General features: G+C 39.6%; 4 protein-coding genes across 7 annotated transcripts; 2 read left to right on the top strand and 2 right to left on the bottom strand.

Annotated features, from left to right (window-relative positions):
* Positions 1–318: 318 nt before the first annotated feature.
* Positions 319–5,800, bottom strand: LOC103983694 (uncharacterized). 4 transcript variants are annotated; one of them, XM_065181242.1, is made up of 9 exons: positions 5,528–5,800; positions 3,952–4,431; positions 3,677–3,848; positions 3,121–3,418; positions 1,952–2,024; positions 1,738–1,828; positions 1,468–1,553; positions 1,090–1,366; positions 319–862 (listed from the first exon to the last, which is right to left on the bottom strand). In XM_065181242.1, the coding sequence occupies exons 1-8, from the start codon at positions 5,594–5,596 to the stop codon at positions 1,112–1,114; spliced, it is 1,524 nt and encodes a 507-aa protein (XP_065037314.1). In that variant the 5' UTR covers positions 5,597–5,800; the 3' UTR covers positions 319–862; positions 1,090–1,111. The 4 variants fall into 4 exon arrangements, with proteins under 4 accessions (XP_065037314.1, XP_065037315.1, XP_065037316.1 ...); XM_065181243.1 differs by having other exon boundaries at positions 1,468–1,547; XM_065181244.1 differs by having other exon boundaries at positions 3,952–4,419.
* Positions 5,801–7,147: 1,347 nt separating this feature from the next.
* LOC103983769 (uncharacterized) lies at positions 7,148–11,677 on the top strand. Its single transcript, XM_009401041.3, has 5 exons — positions 7,148–7,831; positions 7,973–8,185; positions 8,771–8,919; positions 9,043–9,111; positions 9,428–11,677. Exons 1-5 carry the CDS (start codon positions 7,643–7,645, stop codon positions 11,319–11,321), a joined length of 2,514 nt encoding a protein of 837 aa, XP_009399316.2. The 5' UTR covers positions 7,148–7,642; the 3' UTR covers positions 11,322–11,677.
* Positions 11,678–18,637: 6,960 nt separating this feature from the next.
* Positions 18,638–23,869, top strand: LOC103983695 (uncharacterized). Its single transcript, XM_065181241.1, has 13 exons — positions 18,638–19,664; positions 20,155–20,629; positions 20,730–20,914; positions 20,993–21,073; positions 21,150–21,191; positions 21,265–21,309; positions 21,707–21,793; positions 22,109–22,235; positions 22,614–22,697; positions 22,874–22,978; positions 23,275–23,339; positions 23,422–23,527; positions 23,668–23,869. The coding sequence occupies exons 1-13, from the start codon at positions 19,596–19,598 to the stop codon at positions 23,787–23,789; spliced, it is 1,593 nt and encodes a 530-aa protein (XP_065037313.1). The 5' UTR covers positions 18,638–19,595; the 3' UTR covers positions 23,790–23,869.
* Positions 23,870–24,471: 602 nt separating this feature from the next.
* LOC135674876 (NAC domain-containing protein 21/22-like) lies at positions 24,472–26,824 on the bottom strand. Its single transcript, XM_065185128.1, has 3 exons — positions 26,503–26,824; positions 25,061–25,332; positions 24,472–24,874 (listed from the first exon to the last, which is right to left on the bottom strand). The coding sequence occupies exons 1-3, from the start codon at positions 26,693–26,695 to the stop codon at positions 24,503–24,505; spliced, it is 837 nt and encodes a 278-aa protein (XP_065041200.1). The 5' UTR covers positions 26,696–26,824; the 3' UTR covers positions 24,472–24,502.
* Positions 26,825–26,977: the final 153 nt, after the last annotated feature.

Genomic DNA, 26,977 nt, shown 5'->3' with positions numbered 1-26,977 from the left:
GAGCTATATTTTGACTCATTGATCATACATGATAAAACTAGAAAAGCTATTCATGAGATAATGACAAACCAATCCTGCTAGAAAGATTACAGACAAAAAATTTTGCTCATAGTATCAATCTTTGTTTTGTTTGCAGTAAAAATCAAGGGTGCATGATGCATCTCATAGACAGTCTATTACAACACAGTGGCAACACATTATCTTGCCTATGTACCATCCAACAATGGGGAAAATTATATCCAATCAGAACATGGAACAGTGGGGAGGTATCTCAAGTTTGTAGAATTATTCCCTGCAAAAGAAATGGGATGCAGCACATTAATATTCATCTAAGCATTTGTCAACAGAAACCACTTTAAAAGAGATGTGTAATGGGTAACAAATTACATTCCACACAGCCATCTCATGTTTTCATCTCTTCATAGGAGTACAAATTGACATCTAGTACATAAACATCCATTTATTGCATGCATCTGTAACCATTTTGGTAGAACAATATTCTCATCTGAACTGGAGGAAGTATGGAATACACAGAATTAGTACTTGGAGACATGGCTCCTCCTTGCTCATTTTAATCTACTCATCGATGATGTATGGAGGACACAGAATTAGTATTTGGAGACACAGGTCCTTGCACATTTTAATGTACTCATCCTTAGCCGAGTAGTAAAGGTGGAAGACTTATAGTCCTCGTTGCACAGTTTTTCCTGTAACATTTATCACAAATTTAGCCAAAGCATGCCAAGAGGAGCATTTTAAGCATCTAGGAAGTTTGTTGGCAATTCGCATGTCATGCTTCGGAAGTAACTGGCAATACGGAGATGAAGACCAACCAAGCTTCAGCTGCCATGGCCATTTTTTCCTGCATAAAGGTTGATTATGTCATGGTGAATGATCTATTTATGTATATACATACATACATACATACATACATACATACATATATATATATATATATATATATATATATATATATATATATATATTTACATACATACATACATACATATATATATATATATACATACATACATACATATATAAGACACGAAACTGGGGCTAATGTTGGCCAAATCAGTGGATAGGTACCTCAAAAGTATGATAAATGATTTCATCCTTGTTGAGAAGGGTCAGGATTCTGGATCTGGTTCTCTGATTCATGCTGCCTAACATTACCTCCATTTTCAACTTCGGGTAGGTTTCTGGATTCTTGCTGCTGCCTATTGTCACTTTGTTGCTGTGCCAAACGTAAATTCCGCCTAGCCCTCCATCTTAAATACTCAACAAGTGATGCATTTGTACTGATTGCAATTCCAAACCCAGTGAATGAGGAAAGTAACACTGAGAGAACGGGGCTTACTCTTAGCTGTAAAATTAAGAAGGTTAAAGACCAATTTTCACCTTCAGTTTCCAAAAGATGAAACCAAATATTTTAATAGCCAAATTCAACTGAGAAAATAATCTTACCACGTTATAAAAGATATGAGCAAAGAGGATTACAATTGCAAACTGGAAAGATGCATAAGCCCAAATGTAGCTCTTGCTCACTGTAACTAAAACAGTTGATTACATTTTTTGACAGGAAACTAGATTCATGAAAACTACCATGTGGTCAATTAATGATGATTTAACAAAGTCATAGATATGGAAGCTAATAGAAGAAATATAAATATCAGAAGAAACATAAGAAGAAAGAGAAATGACAAAACTCATATGAACATGGATCATATACATTACCCATTGTTGAAGCAATCATGGAAGAAAGGAGACCGAGAACACAAGAAAAAGGCAAAGATATAGCAAGAGCACGTGAGCCCATTTCAGTAACCTGTTTGATAAAAAATGTTGGTTGGATCATGAAGTAAATGCAAGTTCATGAAACTAAATTGAACTAGTGCTTTAAGGAACTAAATTGATATAAATCTTATGATTTCTAGTTGAAGAGTCTTACTAGAAGTTGCTCCAAGAAGCAGAAATAGGCAAGCATGCTGACCATGACAAGAACAGGGACATCCTGCCATACCCTGTCAGAATGTGATGCCACCAACTTAAAAACCACATATGCTATGTTGAATGGATTTCCGTGTACTATAGAAATGAATTTCTTTCAATGTACAAGATGCAGATCTAAAGTGGTTTGTCTCATGTACTTGGTTTGCCATTATCATTCGAATAGAAAATTTGACAGAGAAATTGGTCTATTAGCTAGTGTTCCTTCTAACTTCATGTCAAATATTGGTATCATGTGACCATGATCTTCTCAACTATTCGTGAGAGATAGTCTTTGAGTTTGACAACTTAATGTCCATCATCTTCATTCAATCATCACAAATTGGAATTAGAAAGTCAGACTCTTATTTGATACCGTTATGATAGCATGGGAAATCTGCCATCTCAAGCTTCAGTACATTAAAAATCACTACAACAATCCATCTACAATTTCCTAATTTCCATTGACAAGCTAAATCCAAGAAATCACATTTAGAAGTCAGTTAAAATAAGCTTGCTTTCATCCTATAAAATGAGCCAAGATCATGACTTGTTTACATGCTTATAGCATTTCCTCCATGGAGATTCAACAAAGCCTGCACCATCATGAAAACTCGGTGTAACTTCAACAAGAATAATATGACAACATCCTTATGCTTCAAAAAAGTCCACAAAGTATGATCATTAACTAATCAACTGAGTCCTATACTGCATATGGAGGTGTTCATGTTTGAATATCCACATGTGGTTTTGATAAAAGAGAGATTCAAACTATGTTGGGAGACTCAGTAACAAAATAGTTGGAGAAACAGATGAAAAATTTTGGATTCAGGAAGTAAATTGGTGAGCAGAATGAATAAATTAGTTAACGGATCCATGATATTGTCCTGCCAAGAGAACAGAACATAATCACTAAAGTAAATTTTGAAGTCTGGTAAATCAACAACCAGAGCCACAGGAGAGCATGGCAGATGATGTCAAAAGATTAGCTAGGTTGCATTCTTTCAAGAATGGAACTGACAAAAAAAAAACAATCAATCAAGAATGTGCATTAAAATGTTCATACAAATCTGCTTATAATTGAATAGCATTGTGGAAGCAATGAATTATGAAGGATTATCAGAATATTACCGGTAGGGAGCAGCTTCTTGTCGCTGAGTTGCATTTGGCTGGCGCCTATTAACAGTCTGACGATTCTGTAGTCTGAGCAATGTCACAGGGAGGTTTCGCACTTCCTGCTTGCACACATCACATGTCTTATTTCCCTTGATGCTAAACCATTTTATAGCACATTCTTGGTGTGCAAGTGCAAGTTCTCCTTTGCAGCTACATTCCATTTTAAGAGTTTCTCCCCCTTCTGCAAGTTCGACAAAACATATCCGGCAGACTGCCTCTTCTTCCGGAATATCTTGACCTTCATCTTCAGTTACTGCAATGCCAAAAATAGTACTAGTTTCATCATGTACTAAATAGCAATCATATTCTGATGCCAAACAGTAGAGCAATGGATGTGATAATGTGAATCAGATTTCAGTTATTGTCCCAAAAACACTGAATTTGATAGTCACATCCAGAGAGGATGCTTCTTCAAGAAGTAATCAAAATGAAAAACCGATAAGCAGGAAGTGTTTGAGCATGGATTTGATTAAGCAACTCGAGTTGTAGAATGCAGAGCTTAAAGAAGTACCGTTAACTGCCTCTATATCATCATTTTCAATGGCATTGTCTACAGCGACAGGATGAGGGGTTGCTGAAATAACTCGGACAAGACCTATTGAATCCATTCTCCGTAAACTTCCATTCTTGGCATTCCCAGGAACGGAAAATGAACGTCTGATTTGTGTCTGCACATCGCTTTTCTGTCGGATCCAAACTCATAGTAAACAGTCCCGGAGTCCTTGGTTTTATGTAAGAACTGAGTAAGGAAAAAGTGTTCATATATAAGAGTGAACAAAGACGTACTTGCAGATTGGAGAGGTCAATCGCATGTCTTTCCTGCACAGCTGATGGACCACAATTGGCAACTGGTGTCACAGGTAAAGAGTGTGTTCTATTGGTTGAACCAGAGGACAAGGCCTTGGTAGAGGGTAAGACCTTGGTAATAAAGAACTGCCTTGATGTTGATGCCTGTTCTTGTGGTCCTTCTGAAGAAGGTGTTCGAGGAATCAGGAGAACTGTTCTATCACCCTCTGGAGTAGAGTTTTTGGTCTTAAGACTCCTTTGTGGGAAAAGACTTCTGATGGATGATTTTGCCCTTGTTGAACTAGGCCTGGGTGGCAAGCCTGCTCTTACTGAACCAGGACTGGACAAAACATTTGATCTTGCAGAAGGCAATGGAATTTCCAAGGTTCTTGCAGGTATCTGCAAAGTGGTAAGGTTTGGCCGCCGAGAATGATGAGCCGTTGAAATCTCTCCTTTGATGTTTCCATCCTGGTCAGATGACTGCAAAACCACTTAGGATGTTGAAATAATTTGTTTTATATGACTAACACTCAAAATGTTAGACAATGTTATTACTAGACCCAAAGAGATCCAAAATACACCATGTATTAACCAATTCATGATTAAGAAATCAGGGAATAACAAAACCCTGGTACAACAAACAACAACTTAGACATGTTAAAACTTAAAACGTAAATATAGACAGACAAACCATAAAAAGCCATTGAATTCCTTGATCACTTTTATCGTTAACAGTTAAATTATTGTAATCATTCTCTAAGAGCATATCTGTAAGTTGAACCTCTGCATGGAATCATTTGTGTTCCATATGACTAACACTCAAAATGTCAGACAATGGTATTAATAGAACCCAAGAGATCCAAACTACAAATATTTCACCAATTCATCATGAAAATATCCGGGAATAACAAGACCCTGGTACAACAAATGAACAGCATAAACCTTTTAACCACAGAAAACTAGAACATTAGAAAAAAAAGAAAAAAGAAAAATCGAATTTCACAATCATTCGTCTCGTTAACCACTAACTCATTATAACTATCGTTCAAACCCTTCCCAACCTATTCCTTCAGCCACGGAGCGCATCTCTAAATTGAGACACACCATGGAAGGATTCAACATGTTTCCATCTGCTGCTCAAGACTCAATCAACTCACGACTGATCAACATAGATACATAATTCAGCAATCTGATCACACAGAAAGCAGAAAAACTTCCAACTTTCTCGTGGTCACCTTCTCGGTTTGCGGCAAATTTAACTCTTTACCATCCCTCAACCCAAATTCAAGAAGACACCAAGGACAAAAAGAAAACACTACAAATATGATCATTTTCTGCATCTAACTCAGTTTATGAACCCAAACAACACCAACCAAAAGACTCCTTGTTCTCCTTTCTTCCGCAATCAAACAAAGCACCATTCTTGAGTCATAATCTATAACAAACTGAATCGATTGAGATCTGCAGACGACGCGCGTAGATGCATCAATGCCACGGCTCCCCATCAGAAACACAAACCTCTCTAGCAATCCATTAAAAAAAAAAAAAAAAAAGGTCGTTTTGCCACAGGAATCACCTCTCGGTCGCGGCCTCCTTGCGGCGACGCCTCGGGAGAAGGATCCGACGGAGCCGCCGAATTCTCCATAAGCAATCGAAATCGAGGTCACTCCTCGAACACAACACCGAGTGGCTCCCGGACGGATGAGAACCCCTGGATTGGGTACTTTTGCGGCGGCGATTGGGAGGGAGAGTTCGTGCGGAGACAGCGGAGTCCGACGAGGCGAGGTTTGGGAGTTGGGGGGACTCGAAGATCCCTGCTGAGTAAAGCGGAGTCGAGTAGCGAAGAAGCTTGTCCAGCCAGCCTATTTTTGGCTGGGCACCACCTCGACGAGATGACTTGTCCTGTGTGGGACCCTCGAGGCACTGCGAATTTACAATGTCACCCTTTCATGGTGACTCACTCTCTCCTTCCTCGCGCGCTCTCTGCGTCCCGCGCAACTTGGTCGGATGATGTCGAGCAGCAAACATATGGTGTGTCCAAAATTTTCTGCTACTTTAATCGGACACAATTATTAGATCAATCGAGTATTAAAATTGGATGATCGAATACGATCTTCCCCCACTCACACATTAAATCGGTTTAACCGATAGCCAAAAGTCGTATTTGGGGAGACGACACACTAAAATATTAATTTACGAGTAATTAGCGATAGATAAGCCTTACTTATTTCTGTTACTATTTAAATATATGTATAATTATGTATATCATGCAAATTTGATGACAGGAGAAGAGAGGGGTAAATTCAGTAATTTGCATGAAGGTGGAGGGTGGCAAAGGACGTGCACATGGTACGAATATGGCGATCGATGCGTGTAGTGAACGTAACAAATGGCACTTCAATGACGCAATTCATCATATGGGAAATGAGAATTATATTCCCCGATCCGTTTCATGATTTGAGGAGCCCTCTGATGGTCATTAAACATTCTCTCCACCCCGTTGACACTATTATTATTATTATTATTATTATTATTATTATTATTCCATGTCACTTGTGGGGATGTCGGGAAATGCTTTTCCCTCTTCATCCTCATCTTATCCTTTCATTTTCTATCTCTTTTATTATTTTAATTTTTTTTTAAAAAAATAAAATTACTCTCAAATTTAATTAATAATATTTAAATATATATATATATATTTATTTATTTATTTAAATATAAATAGATCAAAATTATATAACTCGTAGGAGAGATATAAAATAAAAAATAAAAAAAGTATGTTTCATAGGTCAAATACGGGTGAAAAATGCTTTACTCATTTTTACATCGTATTTGCATTGAGTAGTATATGATACTTGTGGGTCTATCTAGTGTGGGCCCCTGGAGCTCCCGTTCGTCTCAGTCCTTAACTCGTGCTAAAAGAGATGACGCCTGTGGTGTACCGTTAATCATGAATACATTCTTGACCACGTCGGATGTTCCCAGGGACGGCGCGCGCGAGTCGTCTGCCCGTTGAAATTTTACGGCTGATGTGTTCCCGATACATTCGTCGTCTTGGTGACGTCACCCTTTACTGTTTTCGGGGCTGATTCAGTCTGCATTGCGTGGATCTCCCGTACATTCATTTGTACGCGTCCCATCTCAACTGAACCCTCCCTCTTTGCAACGGCTCTCTCTCTCTCTCTCTCTCTCTCTCTCTCTCTCTATTCCGAGGACACGAGCGTGGTGTTCCGGCGATTGCTTGTGGTTTTCCGGCCGGGAAATAGCGTTCTTGATGCTGCTTCTGCGGGAACTGGAAGAGATATTCCAGCTGCCGCGGAAGAAAGCTCGCAAACTCCCCCTGTTAGTCGCCGGCTTATCATTTCTCGTTCAAGAAAGCGGTTTTCCAGCTATTAAAGCAGTTTTCGCTGCAAGAAAAGGTGACAAATCTTTGAAGATCCGCTCTTTACAGGTTTCTTGGCCTCCCCGGAGGCGGTCTGAATAGTTTTGGGGAAAGAGAGGTGGTTTCTTGCCGTAGATGTTGGTTTCTGCGCCGGGAGAACACAGGGGCTGGTGACAGGGACTTCTCGAAGTTGGTTTGAAGATCTTGAAGGTGGTTTCTTGCAGCCAGGAGTGGGTTTGGGGCCTGGAGAACGGAAAGGGTTGGGGGATTTCGGGATCTTGAAGGTGGTTTTCCTGTGTATCGGGGAGGATGGGGAGAACGGGAAAGAAGGATTCGGCGAAAGGGCTGGGGAACATGGCAGCTTCGGGGTCGATCCCGTGCACTCCCGTGGAGAAGATGAGGACCGCCGATAGACCCAGCTATGCCACTCCTTCGAACTACGCCACGCCCAACTCGCGGTCTACCGACTCCCCTTACTTGAGAGCGAAGCACGCCCAGGTAAGCAGAGCGCAACTCTTCCTTTCAATCACTCTGACTGGGTTGCTCTGTTAATTGTCGTCATCTTGTCGTATGCCATGGCCTTAAATTTCCTTTTGGTTGGTAGATATTGCATCTAACGAGTTACTGACCATGAAGCAGATGGTTGACAAAGATCTGCAAAAGGCAGTGCCATTGTTCTGGGCTGCCATAAACAGTGGTGACCGAGTCGACAGTGCATTGAAAGACATGGCTCTGGCGATGAAACAGGTAAACCGAGCTGAGGAGGCCATAGAGGCAATCAAATCTTTTCGCCACCTATGCTCTCCTAAAACACAAGAGTCTATTGATAATGTTCTTCTTGAGCTGTACAAGGTAAAACAATCCTTAGTAGATTCTGTGGTACATTATTAAAGCTTTTTTAGCTTGCTAATTAGTTTTGCAGAGAAGCTTCTGCTCTAGAATTATCAAACTGCCTTTTATGGGACATTTCTTAATAATTTATGTATATGCAGAGTACGATACTAAAAAAAGACAAAAAAATTTCATAACATGGTTTGCTTATACTACCATTGTTATGAAAGTTCATCATATGACTATTATTTCTCAAGGCTTACTTACACTACCAGTGTTGCTTAGGCATCATATTCAGACTATGTTACTGAAAGAAAACAAAAAAAATTCCATAACATGGCTTGCTTATACGACCATTGTTATGAAAGTTCATCATATGACTATTATTTCTCAAGGCTTGCTTATACTACCATTGTTGCTTAGACATCATATGCAGAGTATGTTACTAAAAGAAGACAGACAAAAAAAATTTCATAACATGGCTTGCTGATACTACCATTGTCATGAAAGTTCATCATATGGCTATTATTTCTCAAGGCTTGCTTATACTACCATTGTTGCTTATACTAACATGGGTTGCTTATACATCATATTATGAGTGTTCAGAAATGTGGAAGAATAGATGATCAAATTGAGCTGCTAAACTTCAAGCTGAAGATGATTGATGAGGGGCTAGCTTTTGGTGGGAGGAGAACGAAGTTAACAAGATCTAAAGGGAAAAAGTTCCATGTTTCTCTTGATCATGAGAAGTCCAGGTAGCTTGTCATGTTAATGATCTGTTTCTCTATCTCATATATTTGCACATGTTGATCATCTTTAGTTTTCTTCAACAAATAAGCCCTAGCCATAAATTCAATAGAAAAAAAAAACTTATGCAGACTACTGGGAAACCTTGCTTGGGCTTACATGCAATCCGAGAATTATGAAACAGCAGAAACACTTTACTGGTGAGTTTCTATTACATGATACTTAATCTGCCGCAAGTTGTAATGGTTTTCTTGTCATTTTCTTCTTTTTTATGTCCGATAGATCGATAGATCGGTGATCAGTCATTTTCTTTGATTTGAATGTAGAAGTGACTGATATGACTAAATTAGTGTTCTCTTGAGTAGAAGAAAGTCCTCAAATATTTCAGTTGGAATAAAACAAATCTTGAATTAGTATAATGCCTATTCATATAGACGTCCAATAAAATGTGGATGAAATTTTATGAAATCATGTGGAACTAGCAGATTGCAATTTCTCACTTATATTTAATTGCAGGAAAGCACTGGCGATCGAACAAGATTACAACAAACAGTGTAATTTAGCTATCTGCTTGATGAAGACAAGAAGGCTCGAGGAAGCCAGGTCCATCCTCCAAGTTGTGAAAAGGGCATCAAGTAATATCTGTGATCAGTTCTTTATTAAATCCTTTAAACAGGCTTCTCAAATGCTGAAGGAAATTGAGCCTCAAGAGAGTCTTAATAAGAAGGCATATGAACTGCAACAGAGTACAGCTTTTACAGGTGGAGATAACAAACTGTCACAAAATTCACACATAGCGGATGCTACTTATTCTCACATTAAAAGGGAAGAGAGAATCATCGGTGCAGATCATGCTTTGAAGAAGGCTGCAACTACAAATGATTGTCAAGTACTCAACTCAAATACCATCCATGACAACTCAGTTCTAAATGAACTGAACGGCAAAAATTCCAGCAGCTCTGGGTTTTTGATAAATAAGAATACAAGTCAAAGATCCATGGGTTTATGTGAAGGCAGTCAGAAATTCATTGATTGTGGCAAAGAAGAATATGAGATGTGGAGCATGAGATGTCATGAGTACCTGGATTCTGATTACAATTCAATCCTATTGAGTGGGAACACAGGGCAAGCACCAGATTCCTCAATTGTGACTAGCGACAGAACACCAAAACCAGATCATGTGGCCACGAATCATAGATTTGAAGATTGTATCCTGAAACCCAGAAGCCTGAATGACATATGGGCAACCGAATCAGTAAAAACACCAAAAGAGAAAAGTAATGGGAACCTGTCTTCTAATATTGATGTAAACTGGAATCAAGGATCCGATGCTCTCACAAATAATGGGAGGCAAGTTGACAACTTAGTTGATAAGACTTGTACAGGAAGCTCAAATAACTATCCATGTCAGATTTCTGGGAGTAATCTGGCTTCTAGTGCAGTGGATGCAAAGACGGACAAATTCACTTCATTCTTGGCTGGTGTAAGAGGAACATGGGCTGACTTGATAGAGGAACAACAAGCAACTCAGGACTTCAGGGTAGATGTAACAGCTACTGACACAACTGTAGTTGCATCTGAAAATTATCCCAGGACTCAGTTGGTCAAGAAGAGTGAAAGAAAATCCTGGGAGGAAATGGTGGACACAACTGTAGTTGCATCTGAAAATTATCCCAGGACTCAGTTGGTCAAGAAGAGTGAAAGAAAATCCTGGGAGGAAATGGTAGAGGTAGAACAGTTTGCAACTCAAAACTCAAGCATAGATATAGTAGCTAATGACAAAATTTTGGTTTTTTCTGAAAATTATCTCCAGACTCAATTGATCAAAAAGAGTGAAAGGAGAACCTGGGCTGACATAGTAGAGGAAGAAGAAGAATTATCAGAAAATGCGATCCACAGCAGTTGCAAAGCCATTATTTGCACTACTGAAAGTGGCAGAGAGTCATCTGAAGAATATTTAAGGACACCTTTTCCATTTCACAGCGGAAGGAGCACTTCCACCAGTGTGCTACGGGAAGATGGACCCTTGCTTGATGAAAATCCAAGGAACAATTCAGCAGCGGATCCCAGTAGAAAACAAAAGGACCTCAGATCTCCCACTTGCTCAAAGTCAATCAAGGATGCAGTTTTTCAAGATGAGAACACGGATTTGAACATCGTCACATGTGTTCCGAGACAGGGGCATCATATATCGCAGAACTGCAAGGAGATGTGTCGAAAGCTTAGCATGGTCGATCTCAGGTCTGAAAATTCTCGCAGAACAGCAAAAGGAAACTCATCAGTTCGGCGCACTCTCTCATTCGATGCAGAACCAACCTCTGATCCTTCAGAAGACTGCGTGGAGCAATTCGTTGAGATCGTTAGACTTTGGGATTCCGGATGTATGACAGCAAAACGAGGCTTGCTCTAACAGTAGAATGTGTCCTAAGCAACCGAAGCAGCCAAATATGATTCGAGTTTTCCAGGAAATCACAGATGATGAAAGTGGAAGGGAGTGAATGGATTACAGGATTTCATATTTATCGACATTTTTAATTTTTCCTTCTTTCAACTGGAATTAGAAGATAGTTACAAGAACAATCTGTTATTGAAATCATTAGAAATATGTTGTGACTTTACATCTTCGTTTGCTACTCTTTCACGGAGAATACAGAACTAAAACTGTATGCTAGTGATTAGCGGCTTGCAGCAGTTAACAATTTTAAGAATGTCTGCAACATTCATGGCTTGAAGATTTTACCTTCGTCTTATACAGTTGCCTGTCGAGTATGTTTTGAGTTGTTAAATCTTCTTGATTAGACAATGCTGCATGTTAATATCCATTATTACAAAGACAAAGTGAAAGTCCCTCAGCTCATAACGAACATCTGTATCTGTCACTTTGCATTTGGTTCTAAAATGATATGTATAGATGATACAAACTTAAGATCATATATACAGACGATCTTAAGTTTTTTTTTTTTTCTGTTTTAGGCTCTCTCGCCCTATCTTTGTTGTTTGAGATGAAGTATATGATGAACATTCTCAGAAAAATGGGATCATTAAAACTGATGTGCAATTTATCTCGATATTTGGTCATCGTAACATTGGATCTTTGACAGCATTTTTCTTTTTACTGATTGTTATTGCTCACCGAGCTATGAAACTTGGACTTGTACAGTAGAAGAAGAAGAACAACAACAACAACAACAAATCCGAAAAAGCAAAAGAGAAGTGACAAGTACTCGATAAGATTCTTATGACAGTACAATGCAAGAGTGCCGAGGTGTATGGCTTCAATAATACGTCCAGAGAAGCTTACAAAATGGTACTGTTGATGTTGTCCTTTCTGCTAGCCAGGTTCTGCAGGTTGGTTCCCATCCCTCAACATGCCTAAATGGCAAGAAGACCACGAGACTACCTGCTTCCCCCCTTTGATGACTTTTTAGCCTTTGGCTCATTCTGTCTTGGCCAGAGGTTTCTTTCTCTCACTCTCCACTGAGGCTGTCAACAGGGACAAGACATGCTCGGTCTGCTTCCCATTGCCCTCCATGTATCTGCACGAGTTTTGTAGTCTTTTTATTATTATTATTATTTGGAGACTGGTCTGTGCTCCTCCTTTTGTGTTCATGATTGGTTTCCACTGTGTGGTCCATGTGATTCAAGTGTGTCTCGGAAGCTTAAGGCTGCTGGAAACACCGTGAAGGAGGGCATAGGCAGACAGCTCCTATCATGTCAAACAATTTGCTGCATAGAGTTTACAGGGATCAGGAGTAAAGCTTCTTTCTTTCTTTCTTTCTTTCTTTCAGTGTGAGAAGGGGCAAGTAGCCCTCGTAGCTTCTGGCAGATGAGCAGCAAGCACTGTTCCTCATCTCCTTGAGAGTCTGTCAGAGTCCCAGAATAGGAGGATTAAAGGGAAGCAATCTAGTGAACTAGATTGAGTCTCACGTGCCTTATATTAGGATTTGATGATCGATTACGTTGGATGGATATTTAACTAACGAGAAAGTCAAGTCCTTAGATAGAAAGAAAAAATTATATTATAAAAGCTTACTAAATATAATATGAATGAGTTAAAATTAAACTTCTTCTTTAATTTTGTGTGTGTGTGTTTCTCTTCCTCTTCTTCTTCTTCTTCTTCTTCTTCTTCTTCTTCTTCTTCTTCTTCTTCTTCTTCTTCTTTCAACATAAGTAGGTCCGTCCATGTTTCAAGAAGGCCTAAGACCAAGCTCATTTTGTCCTTTTTGTTGTCCAAGCTGCTCCCTGTTTTGATCCATCCCTCCGATATCTTCGATTTGCGGTGGTCGTCACTGTTGTGGTGATAACATCTAATTCCACCCATTTCAAACAAAAAAAAAATAAATAAATAAAAAGAAATTCAAACCTTTGAAAGCATAACTTTGTCTTGCTCGGTGTCTCGGTGCCACAACTTCACTATTTAACTAGTGCCCTTCACTCACCCTTTTCTTCTTCTTCTTCTTCTTCTTCTTCTTCTTCTTCTTCTTTTCCAAGGACTTGTGGAGGAAGTTAATCCCTCACATAAAAAAATAAAATAAAAAGGAATCACACTTGGGTCGAATCCTTGGCATCATCTCCACAAAAATTTGAAATTGGAGTCAAATCCTCCTCCGAAAGCAAGAGAGAAACCAACTCAATCAGACCCATAATTTGCAGAGCCAGTTAACGTTAGAGAATATGTAAACAATGAAAAGAGTCACCTTAAAACAAGGAGAATAATAAGAGAATAATATTATAAAGTACCAACTTATCCATAACCATGAAACTACAACATTCTTCTACTCGAGAGATAGATAGATAGATAGATACCTATGTTTAAGCTGAACCATGTCTTGCTGTAACTCTATGCTGTGGCCGATATTTTTATCCCAGTAAACTGCTTTATAGCTCACATGTCTATATATATATATATATATATATATATATATATATATATATTCCCCAATATATGTATGGGTCAGGAGACTTAAGGAGATAAAACATTAGTGTTACAGTAAGATCGATTAGTTCATGTTGTTGACACAAAACAATATATACTCGTCATCCTCGGATACTGTGTGACAGTAAAAGTCTCGTGCAGTAAATCATCTTGATGTTATTAGTATCAGCAAGGGTGCAGTTTGGCAATCACAGGAAACAACTGAATGAGAAGAACGATTAAGGCGGGGCGGAAAAGATGAGGAACGACCGCCTTGCTATTTGATAGTACAAAAGCAGCAGCAGCAGCAGCAGCATGAGGTACATGTATAAAGAAGAAATGCATTGGGGACAGGGAAGAAGGTAAAGCTGCTGCCTGCATTGGTTCCGGAGAATGTGTGCCAATGGGCTGCTTTCACTGCTGTTGAAAATTCCTTTTCGGAGGACAACCAAAGTGCTCGGTTCCTCGGAAGGATGGAAAGCTGACACCCTCTCACTGAGCCACGACGCTTGGGGCTTCTGCCCGGTCCATGGAGAATCTTCAAGCTTTAGGGGACTGCTCGAAGTGGGAAGTATATACCTGACCGGTGACTTGATTGATGGAGGAGAGGGTGTGTTTGGCATTGGAATTAATGCTCGAGCTCGGTTTAATTGATCCAAAGAGAGAGAGAGAGAGAGAGATTGTAGTCAAATCAAAATGAGAATGGAACATTGATACAAAGAATTGCAGTACCGTACACATTTACCATAATGCAGAAACTTTAGAGAAAAGAGAGAGAGATCAACCGATCACGAGTCTCTGTGACATGCTGCAAGAACAAAGAACTAGGGACTAATCTGTGTTTGTGTGCGTCTCTGAGAGACAGAGAGAGAACTGATTGCTGGTCTGTCACAGGCCGTAAGAAACAAAGAAATAGGGATTAATGTGTTTGTGTGTGTGTGTGTGTGTGTGTGAGAGAGAGAGAGAGAGAGAGAGAGAGAGAGAGAGAGAGAGAGAGTAAAGCCTCCATGTTAAAATACCTAGCAGAAATGGATATACATACGCATACGTATATTCTACGTACTGCCTTTAGCTTAGATCAAATTTGTCAGCGGATCCATTTCAAGATATGAAAGATACTGAGAGCAGCAAATTAGTATTCGAGTGAAGACATAAGCTTGGAAGGAGGCAACCACGTCAGTATTTTGAGTGAAGCATACGGATCGATGTCCTCTTGGGAATAAAAGCTCATAGAATTGAAATGGAGAAGACTAACATGAGTTGGAGATGATGATGATGAGGAGGAGGAGGAGGACAAGAAACGATATGGTTTGTAGAAGTTGAGGATGTTTAAATAATCCTTCCTGATCGATTACGAGAGAGATGCCATCATAAATCACATCAAGTGATTCAAAGAACTGACACATCTGAGCACATATATCCATCGGAGAGGAGAAATAGATTTCCCGTTGAATTCATTTCGAACAAAAACAGGTGTAAAATAAAGGGAAAAAGGGGAAGAATTGTAGGAAGCATTCTTTGGAGGTCTCAACCAAAACCAATCGGTTCCATTTACTATAAATTAATTAATAATGAGAAGGAGGAGAATGAGAATCACAGAAGCTTTACCCTCATGGTCGATTCAAGTATGGTGTTCCATGAAATCATCTACGCTTATTAGTGGGATTTATAGTAGCCAATCGATCGATGAAGCATTTGAACTAGTGTAATACTTCAAACCATACAACCATAGGAATCTGTATAAGAAACAATCAAAGCAGGCAAATCCGACAGCAATCTTAATCCTCATTTTCAAAGTTCAACGAATACTAGCAGTTGTTTTGATCATATATAATTCCTTCAAGATATCGCTGCAAAGGAAATCAAAAGCGATCATGCAAGAGAGAATTCCTACGATGATCTGCTACACAAAGATCGCGAGAGGGAGAGAGAGAGAGAGAGAGAGAGAGCGAAAGAGAAGGCGTGCTTGGCTCCTTGCACGCCACCCACAGTAGCCAATCTCCCCATAGATATCGATCTACATGTGTGGCGTACAGGGAGCCAGGCACAACCCTTGTCACCTGCGTTCCTTCACATCATCCTTCCTCTCTCGGAAGACAGCGAACGGATACAACTCTCACAGATGAGTTAGTATATGGAGTCAATTCCTCTTCCTTTTTCTCCGAGGCAGTCGGTCACAGAGAAAAAGAAGCCCATAAAGTTCTTCTCCAAGACCCTTCATCGCCAAATTTCAGGAGATCAGAAAGAAAGAGAAGCAGATAGAGGTGAAAGGTTTGGGGGTGGTCAGGAAGTGAGGTGATAGAAACTTGTAGACCTCGGTGGAGTATTCCCTTCCTAAAAGGTAAACAAATGGCCAAGGTCCAAGACCAGCCACTTATAGGGTGCAATCCTCACCACCCTCCCCCACCACTCCAAACTTTAGCGAACCCTAGCAAGGGTTTTGCCGCTTAATCTCGCTTGTTCTTTCTGCACCTGGCTAAAGGAGAGAGAGAGAGAGAGAGAGAGAGAGAGAAAAGGAGGTCACCATATATTATGTCAAGCTTGCTGGAGGTAAGGAAAATATAAAGAAATGGCAGCTGGGCCTTTCTTCTCATCTGTTGTAATGAATACATATATATATCTCTCTCTTTTATCTTTCGCCTGTGAGCCACTGAACTACGTTTGTCTCGAGTATTTGGATGAGTTTAGATTCTCGCAGCCATCCTCACCCTACAAATTATCAGAAACAAGATGACAGTCTTTTGACGATGTCGAAACTGACACGCTTTCTAATTCTTACACATTTACATGCACGGCAATTTAACTTTGGCAGTAAATCATACTTGTGGAGATCAAACAAGCTCATGGATCGATCGTTAGCATCCTCAACATTGCTCCTACTCGAACACTCTCGGTTGTGAGGTTAGCTAGCGGGTTAAAATACACTAGATAGCAAGAAGTTGATTGTTTTTGGTTGTGCGCTGTACACTGTTTCGGTGTGATCTCCGGATCTCATATCAAGTCAACAATCGGTTCGTGTGCGCGGTATTATTCATACGAGTAATAATGATGCTGCTAGTTTATCGGTGGTATCAGTCAGATGTCATGAATGGGCTTGGTCCATGGGGCATCGGAGACATTGCTATATATTTTCGATAATAATGCAAGTGGTGGACGCCACATAGAATAATGGTTTCGTGTATCATACATACTAATTAGTCAGTGAGTTCGGAGATTGTTCATCGAGCAGATTTTTATATTGTTCTTTGTCCTTTTGTGTTGCGGAAGATTTAGCTGTCATGAGAACAACTTTGGATTTAGAAACAAAGCCAACTTTGATTTGTGTTTCATCCGAATCGACCACAGAACACACTGTGGAATTGATCAGTAATATCTTCCAAATGTTCAGCATCAACTCACAGAGAGAGAGAGAGAGAGATGAACAATAAAATTGATCTAGTTTGTGTCTCGCATGCTGATATGAAACTTCAGCATGCTGTAAAGGAGCTTAAACAATGCTGCAAAGAAACAACATGCTGATCTGTGACGTCTAGCAATTCAGCGCCTAAATTTGGATTTTGGTGGTCGTCACTAATCTCATACGTCTGATCTTGACTTCTCTGAAAGTTTAAGTTCAAGACGAGAGAACGTTCCTCTCCTAATTACTTGTTGAAATGATGGCTCGGCATCACACTCCTCACAGGCTAAAGAATCTCCTATCGAAAGGAGTCAACCACGATGCGGTGATGGATAGATAACACAGCAGCATCCATGGAAGCCGAAAACTGCGTACCACCGCTCTCCAAAGACATAATTATAGCAACCTAATTAATTTATGCAGTACAATCATTCATCATGGACTTATCGATTAGCATCTGAGATATGTCTGCAATGCAGAGAGAGTCATGTTGTTTTTCCCAATAATTCGGACACCCTCTATTATAACACCAAGACGACAAGGAGGAAAAAAGAACGCGATGACTCGCGTTGACTATGACCTCATAAATTTTGGACGGAGAATTTTTTGCGCACCACCATTCCCACTCCCTCTCTTTTGGGAGCTCCTCCACGGTGAGCGAGCGGTCATCGCTAAGATTCGAGGGGGACGGGCCGACGAGCGTCTGTGAAATCTATTATAGACTCGTTATCTACCGTTCGATTTCTTTAAGATGTGTTTTCTTGGAAGAGTGGACGGTAGAGATGAAAGAGAACGCTATAAGCTTTTGTCTTGGATTCCGTAGGTAGTGCCTGTCCCACCGAAAAGGTTTCGTCAGGCGGCATCTCTTTCGGCCGAAGACGGACAAAGATCGTCGAGGACAAGACGGGAGGAAACCGGAAGCAGGAAGAAGCTTGACGAGTGCGATTAGGGTTGGGTAGAAGAATCGAATCAGGACTTCTGCATGGAAGGAGAGATCTGTGATCGAGAATTTTTGTTGAAATATATCGTAAAGTGTCCTCACCTGCTTGCTGTTTACACCCAAAACAAAAATAAATAAATACATATATATATATATATATGATATATTTAATGAAGAAATATGTTCTTATGTTGGATGATGATTGATGTTGCTAACGTGTTCTTCCCAAAGGCAACAAAGGTCAGACAGCGGCAGATTCCCTTCGAGACCACAGCAGTGGGTTGATGTGACGATGCCGACATGTAACGATAGCCATTAGGCTAAAACCGCTTCTCTCTCTCTGTCTCGCCACTCGTGTAGTACGAGTTCTTGTAATTCGAATGTTTTCGGTGGGCACGCTTTTGGGTCCAGTCTTTCTTTCGGCCAAAAGTTGTGCTTCGTGTTGACTAAGCTTCCTCCCGATCAATATAAATTTTCTCCAATTATCTTCTATGAAAGCTACGGACGGAAGCTGTGTTCTTCCGTTTGGATCATCGAGTCCCGCCCATAGGGTTGGTGAGACGGATAAGAAGTGGATGTGTCGCCAAGGAGATCTTTGGTGGGCGAGAATTCAAAAGGTAGATCAGTGATCGTATGATTTGTGCTTTCGCTTTGGTGGACATCTCCGGAACTCAACTTAGTAGTATGTCCTCGTGGGCAGACAAGAAAGCAGCCTCGTCTAATCCTGCGGATTGCTTTCTCTCTGATGCTCTAACCCTTGCCGGAATGGGATCTTTGTGCTATACGATTCATAGCTTTTTCTTATTAGTAGACATAAGAAGATCTAAGTGCTACGTGAAGCTCAGTTCTCAGCTTTAGCAAACAAGTAATAGATAATAAAGCCATAATGAATGTGTGTGTGTGTGTGTGTGTGTGTTTGTGTGTGTGTGTGAGAGAGAGAGAGAGAGAGAGAGAGAGAGAGAGAGATTTTTGGCCAAATACATGAAAGAAATTTAAAGGCTGACGATATTGAATCGGACCGATTGATGATATCAACTTTGTTAAGAATATAAATCAATAGATTCTGTCTTGGAGATGGAATTCTTTCATCCTCCCTTGGCTTCCTGCTGTTCTCGACATCCTTTCACTCTCCGTGATACCAACACCTCTCTGAAACTTCTTCCTTAGGGTGCATCGATCTCGCTTACTCGGAGGCAATTGGATGTGTTAGCTTGCTTTAGTTGGAGACGGATCATTAATTCCAAGAAACCAAGGCTTAGACCCGAAAGATGACAAAATCCACGAGAAAAACACACAAGAACAAAGGAGGATATGCTCGTAGTGAGTAATCCAAAGCTGCAGGCGGACACCGCAACAACAACAACAACACTTTTGTCCATTTCTCCATCCTCTGCCACCGGTTACTAGTATATGCAGCGGCGCGTGCATCTTCATGGTTTTCATCAGTCTGATCCACGACGAGATGAGGAACCTGAAGCTGCTTAGCACCGGAAAGCACAAGGTTAGGATGATTCAGTTCAGCCCCAATGACATTTTCTGAATGATTGATTTTTGGATTTCTTTGGTGCTGATAAAGTAGCTTATGCAATTCCGTCGAGCAACTTCGTGAGTCATCATGATCGATGAAATTATGCAGCTTGAGTTTTAGCAAAGTTAAAGATTGATAGATATAGACGAGTTCTACTTTGCAAATTGACCAATTTAGCATGATCACTGATTTGTAGTACAGAACAAGAACACACACACACACAAAAAACAAGGGAAATCTTTCTCGGTTTGTATAATTTCATAGCTTACAGATAATGATCAGCTTGAATACCTGAGCATACCATCAGATGATGTTTCCACAGAACAAATTAATTCTGTCAGTTTAAGTTAAGAGTAGAAACACATCAAATCGATCGATTCAGGAAACCAAACTTAATACATCATAAGGATTTCTTTTTCGTAAACCAAGCAAGATCGATCATTCTCCGATTACCGAAATGCAGGTAAGAGTTTCAACTCAAACGAAGATATACGTCTCACAAGACACCACAAGCACAAGCTTATCACATTCCCTAAGGGAGGTGGATTACAAGCAGAGATCTCCAGGTACAACCAACACCAGCAAAACAGTGCCGGAAAACCTGGTGTTGAAGCCCGGGCTCGGAGAACACCAATCGTTATATCCAAATGAACAGTCTAATTTTGAGAAGGATCAGTTAGCTAAAAGCTCTGATGTCGAGACAGAGCTCACAAGAGCTTCCAGTGATGCTGAAAGGAATAGTAGACCTTCTACTTCTTCTTCGGCTCAGTCTGCTGCTGCATTCTTTGGAAACATCTCACTAAGAAATGATTCTTCCATCTTGGAAGCGTGTGAAAGTATTGATAGATTAAACCAATACCTGAGGCAAAGGAAGGCTGATGTCGAAGCCGGTGTCCCAGGACAATTCTTGCATGCTGTGATTGGACAAGCAGTTGCCGGTATGCATGCATACATGATAACATGATTCAAATAATTAATTTGCTCGGCAAAAAATCTCCAAGTGTGATTTTCTTAACATATCACATGTTACTATGTCAGATGTTGGATCGGTTGTTTCTACGATCGCTTGTGCTTTTTTCTTGAATGAGACTCAAACAAGTAGCCAACACTGCGTGTTGCCGGTCATCAACACCAAGCGTGCAGATTTTATGGCTCACTCAGAGCTCAAATGGTTGCTTAATTCATGTCGAGTTGATGAATCATCCATAGTTTTTGTTGATGAGGTACAATTCAGCATCCTTAAGAGGAACATGTCTAGATTTTAATGTAGATGTTTGGATCATTCTGAATTCCGAAAACAGATTGACCTTTCGTATCACAATCGGTTTGGAAATCTGAAGCTAGTACTGGTGAATGACCACAAGCTTCCACCCAACAAGGAGGTACTCGTTAGTTTCAGTTGCTACCATCTCAAAATGATATGGAATTGGGAACTCAATGAAACCTTGGTTGGTGCAGGGGCTGAAAGATGTACCGATCGAAATGTTCAACTGCAAAGAGGTAAGTATGGCACCACAGTGTCAGAATAACTTGCTGCTCATCATGTTATTGTACATAATTTATTTCTTTCTAGGTTTGCTCTGAAAGTGCTTCTCTTGAAGATGTCACCATGAGTCAGGTAATAAAATAAAGTGTAAGCCTACTTCTGTATATGTAGATGGCCAGTGAGTGATGTGTTTGTTCCTCTGTAACTTCTTTCAACAAGAATCACTGAAGCAAATTTTGGGCTTTTGATCTCTGAAGTCAAATGCTCACATCATTAAGCGTGCCAAACTGAACCACTAGAACAGCACGGTTTCGAGCATATATAAACAACACAGCTGCTCAAAAATTTTGTTTTGCTCATCCGGCAACTTCTGATTAGTTCAATTTTATTACTATCATGAAACTGAATAGTTTATGTATGACCCAGTGATATCGTTGCACAGGGAGCTCATTATACCTCATGTTTAATAGATGTATCATCATCTATATTAACTTATAGAAAATGTTCTTGTGCCTTCTCATTGAAACAGGATGGTTCATGTTGTACTCTCATCTCTGATAAGTATGCAGAGACATCACCGGAAATCCTAGCAGGGCAGGGATTTAGCAGATTGCTGGTAACATTACATCTGCTACAATATGTTGTTCTCTTAATAACCATGGTGTCACGACAGATCTATGTTTTTTTTCTTCTTAATCATACAGTTATAATGTCTGTGCAACTTCAAAAAATTAGCACTGTTACAGAAGAAATAGCATCAGAATCTTGAAAACTCAAACAAAATGCCTGCCCAAAAGGAAATGTTGTCTTTTTAGTTTGTAATAAAAAGTTACTTCTTAGAACCATCATCCATCAATCATTTTTTAATATGAAAATCCCAGTAGATAATTATTTTTACTGTCACTAAAAGTTGCATTTTCTTCTGGTTCAGCTATCAGGAATCCTTTTAGACACAAAGAATCTGACTGGTGCCAACTGCACTGCAAAAGATAAGTACATGGCAACACTCTTGATCAAAGGAGCCGGTCGGTTTGGATGCAGTGGACTTTACCAGCTCTGTGAGTTGTTAAAATTTTTGACCAACTATAATTAAATTCGGTTTATAGAAGCACATAAAGCATGTCTAGCCAACAACGGCCAATCGAACAACCTTTTCTATTTTTCGAACTAGATAAATGTATCTTTTTCCGTTTGATCACTGCAACACTTTTGATGTTTCTTAAGAGAAAAAGTAGAACGGCTTAAACATCATATAAAGTTCTGTGGCTGCTATGTTCTATATGTTTCCATATGGGTTAGTTCTCAACAAGTAAAATTTCTGAAGAATGTAATGTGATCTATGTTCACTATTAAATGAATCTTGTCTTTTCTTTTTGTTTTTTTTTTTTGTGTTCTCTTGTCATGTTATTAATTTCCAGAACATCTAATATTTGCAGTAAAGTACAAAATATCAGATATATCGGAACTTCAGGTGAGAGATATCCTCCGTAGGGATTTCAAGAAATGGAGTACGTATTCAGGTATGATCACCATCGGTTATAATTTCTAAACATCAGCTTGATCTAGGAAGAATACTATCTAGAGTAGACTAAAACATCAGCTTGATATAACTTGTGTTTTACCATGATGATTTTTTTTTTTTTCGCTTTCTCTCTTCTTGTGAGTTCTTCATCACACTGATACTTTCCGCAACCAGGAAAGCATAACATACCCAACACTGGGATGAGCTCAATTGGTATTTCAATTGAAGAACTTCTTAAGCACGAGGATTCAGCTGCGAAGGAGGTGATTCAATTTCAAGGTAATAGAATTCCGTCAGCATGCTGACAGTAAAAGTTGATACTTATGTTCCCAATATTATCCTAGGAATGTCAGCTGCCAGGGTAAACAGAATTTTGGATCATTCATTGTCTCCACTGGGTTTGTCACTCGGCATATATCAATTTGTTCTCTATTCTAACAAATGATTTAGAGATCAAAAGTTCTACGCTGCTTGTTCTGGAATGCTGAAATCACTTGAGAAAAAGGAAATTCTATTAGAAGCACAAACTTGCTACCTAAACTAGTTTGAAATTTCAATTTGATGCTATGTTTCAGAGTCAGAAAAGCTTCGACTATTTGTGATTGTTTCAGGACACTATGATAGCCAGAAGAATTTTAAGGTAAAATCCATGTTTCATGTTTCTCTTAATGCTTGATTTCTTGAGATTTTGCTGAAAATATTAACTGATTATTATGTTGCAGAGGGAGCTCTTGGTTTGTACCGATACGCCAGAGTTTATGAAGAACTTTCTTCGGTTCCTAAGCACCAATGGCACAGATTTTCCACTCAAATCTATGAATTTAGTGGGTATGTCTGTCACATTCCTACTAGCATCATCCACTCAAATCCTGTTGAGCAGCAAGTTGGATCGAAGAAAAATTCTGTATATATTTTGGAATATCTTCTTTAGTATTCATTCAGAAATATGCTAAACATTGCTTTTGCAGATCTGAGGCATGAGCTAAGAGCCTTCGAGATCAACAACATGTTGACATCAAGGAGAAGCATCGAGCAGCTCTTGGATGAATTTGATGGTGCATTAAAGAAAAGAATAGCATTCCTTTCATAATGGATGAAAACATGAATTCTACAGACAAATTTTACAAAGTAATTTTACGCTTACACCAGAATAAACCATGTCTTTTTTTTTGTTTTGTTTGAGTATCCATTCCATACTAAAATATGGGATTGTTGGTTCCAAAAAAAAACTTTCTTATTCTTTTCAACTAAAGGATTCCTGAGAATTAGGTGATTGGTTGAAGGAGGAAGTTGCTTCTACAGGCTGTCATTGCACAAAATTTTGCTATGTTTATAGGACAAGTACCCACTCACTATAGCTTGGACATGGTCTCAAGCACTAGTTTTTACTGGTTATTATGCTACATCCATCCATCCATCCACCCTGAAGGAAATAGGATGAGCAATTTACTTAGGATCGAATTAAAGAAACTCCCTCCTGATTGATTGGTTGAAAATAAATACTAATGCACAAAGGCAAAGAAACAGCAGAGATGGTTGAGATATCAAACATCTGCAAAACTTTCGAATGAACACCATGGACATCAGTGACACATTAATCAAGGCATTCATTCGTATAAATTATTGTATTGTCACAAAGGAATCACTCCCTAGAAAAAGTATTACACTAAGCAGACACACAACAGTCCTCCTTCCTTCCTTCCTTGTGTGGTGGACATCGTTAGACCAATGCGTATATATACAAGAAAGATGTCCCCCAGCTCCAAATGGTATGTCACTGTCAATCTCACAAATTCAATGAACTCAAAAAGGATTCCACATGTGAGAGACAGCATTTTCACCAAAGTAGCTTCCTAAGTTTTCCTGAATTATGTTTGGAGGATTCAATTTGGGGAAGTGGTCGAAGGCAGGCCTTGTGGAGAACTTGTTATCGTAATAACTCAGGTCTGGTGAGCCCACAGGAGGAGCTGCAGCGGCAAGCTGTGCGGTGAAGTTGGAGAAGCAGGGCACTTGCTCGAACCCCTCTAAGCTACGCGGCGCTTGGTCGAAGGTGATGTACGTGTTCTTGAGTGGAGGGAGGGAGGAAGAAGTTGTGTCATCATCATAATTCTTGACATCAGGCTTGGCGATCACTCCTCTGGTCTTGGAGGACACCCTGCACAGGACCCAATCCTCCTGTTCGAAGACAACGGATGAAGAAGTAAGTGGTCGATGAGACGAGAATAAAGAAGACGAAGGTTTCCTATGGAATGCGAAGCATACATTAAGTTGATGATATATGATTGAGAATTAAGAACAACAAGAGCTGTAAAGCCTGTTTGAGATCATGACGGTGTTCGATGATAATGGTGACAGTAATACCTCGAAGGAGACGTTGGGAGGGTTGGAGGATGCTTCGATGCGGAATTCATGCATGACCCAATCGGTTTTCCTACCCTTGGGAGCTCGGCCTCGATAGAACACCAGCGTCTTCCTCATGCCCACGAGCATCCCCCTTCGGGCCACCCGTCGGTCCTTCCCGGTCGCTTTCCAGTAACCCGATCGAGTTGCTCGATTCGTTCGCTGTCCGGTGGCATACTTACGGTCCCGAAGATTGAAGAAGTACCACTCCTTGTCGCCTACGCACGCCATTTCTGATGTATCGGTGTAACATCTTTTGTTCAGTCACGCAGAAATCTTATAAATAAATATATTATAATTATCAACTTAAGTCTAAATATTTTGGTGACTTAAAGAAGTATATGTTATCTCTTCTTTCTTTTTTTTTGTTGGCTGCAAAGTTGTGGTCAGTGACTATGGACAGAAACATTTTCTTCTTCTTCTTCTTCTTCTTCTTTTCTTTTTTAGAAAAAATTAAAGTTCAGAAAAAAATATGATACAATCTTCTTGATTGTCGAAAATGAAGATATAATTCTTTTGCGTATGTTTTACTATTGATATTTTAGGAGGCAGAAATGAGGTGTAGATTACTGTAAGGTTGACATGGAAAGATAAAAGGATATTTCTGTGTCAGCAAGGAAGAGAAAGTTAAAAGAGGAAGACAAGCCGTGTGGAGATTGGACTCATCATTTAATTGGGAAGACAAACAGTCTCTTTCCAATTAAATTATATATAAATATATAATTATCTCATAAAGATAGATATGAATAGAAACTCTTCCTTTTTCTTCTTTTATTTTGTTTTCTTTTTGGGGTTGAGAAAGAGAAACTTATGTTATTTGTATATACTACTGCTATGTGATAATTAATTAATTGTACCTCAAATAGCTTCCACTTGAACAGAATTTAGCAAAAACATGAGCCGTAAAATAACCAGAAAAAAAAGAAAAGAGAGATGATGGAGATGTTTAAAACAATTTTCTGGTTCTAATATATCAGAAGAAAACAAAATTTCCATTTTCCTCCCTCTGAACAACAAAGAATAAATAAATAAATAAATAAAAACCTTGAGAAATTATTATCCTGTTGACATATACTTCTAATTCATGATGTTCAGAAAAATCTTTGCCTCATATAATATAGGAGAATATTAATGAGAAAATAATGTGAGGAAATCAAATAGGAAGCCTTCTTCAGTTTGATCTACAGCAAGATTTATCTTTTTTTGACTAACCAAATTCTATCTCCATCATATATCGTAAACGACGGATCTCAGAAAATGAAAGATGCAATTTGATTGCTTCTCCCTCTCCAAAAAGAACAGATAGCTCCTCTGAGGGATGAGAGAAGTAGCGATGAAGGTGGAAATCGATGCAAATCTCTCATGATGAGAAGCTCTCATGAGATGGTGGTCACCGAACTCACCAGGAAGCTCCCATGGTTCACACTTGTTGAGATCAACGTCGACGATTACAGGCCACCCGTGCATGCCGCCATTTCCATTCTCCCCGGACACCTTCCTCTCCAGGTAGTCGCAAACGAGCTCATCATCCCGAGGGTGAAATCTGAACCCTGGTGGCAGTCTCGCCTCCACCATGCTCAAGTGACTCATAGCCATGCCTGTGCTGAGATGAGAGAGAGAGAGAGAGAGAGGATGGTTGGAGGCTAATAGAGAAGAGGAATACAAAGACAAGGAAGGAGAGTAGAACCTTAAAGAGGTAGGAAGATGGGAAGGTATAAGGTGCAAGTCAACTACTTAAAAGGAGAAAGCTGAAGAGAAAACATTGTGTGTGTGTGTGTGTGTGTGCGCGAGCGCGCTGTTGTGTTCCCCAATGGAAAAAGGAAACAAAGAAAGAAAAAGAATAGTCATATGTTATTTTCCCGCAACAAACAAACAAAC

The sequence above is a fragment of the Musa acuminata genome, chromosome BXJ1-5 (assembly GCF_036884655.1).
Source record: "Musa acuminata AAA Group cultivar baxijiao chromosome BXJ1-5, Cavendish_Baxijiao_AAA, whole genome shotgun sequence".
Classification (NCBI taxonomy): domain Eukaryota; kingdom Viridiplantae; phylum Streptophyta; class Magnoliopsida; order Zingiberales; family Musaceae; genus Musa; species Musa acuminata.
Note: the sequence above shows the minus strand (reverse complement) of the source record. Positions and strands in the feature narration are given on the sequence as shown.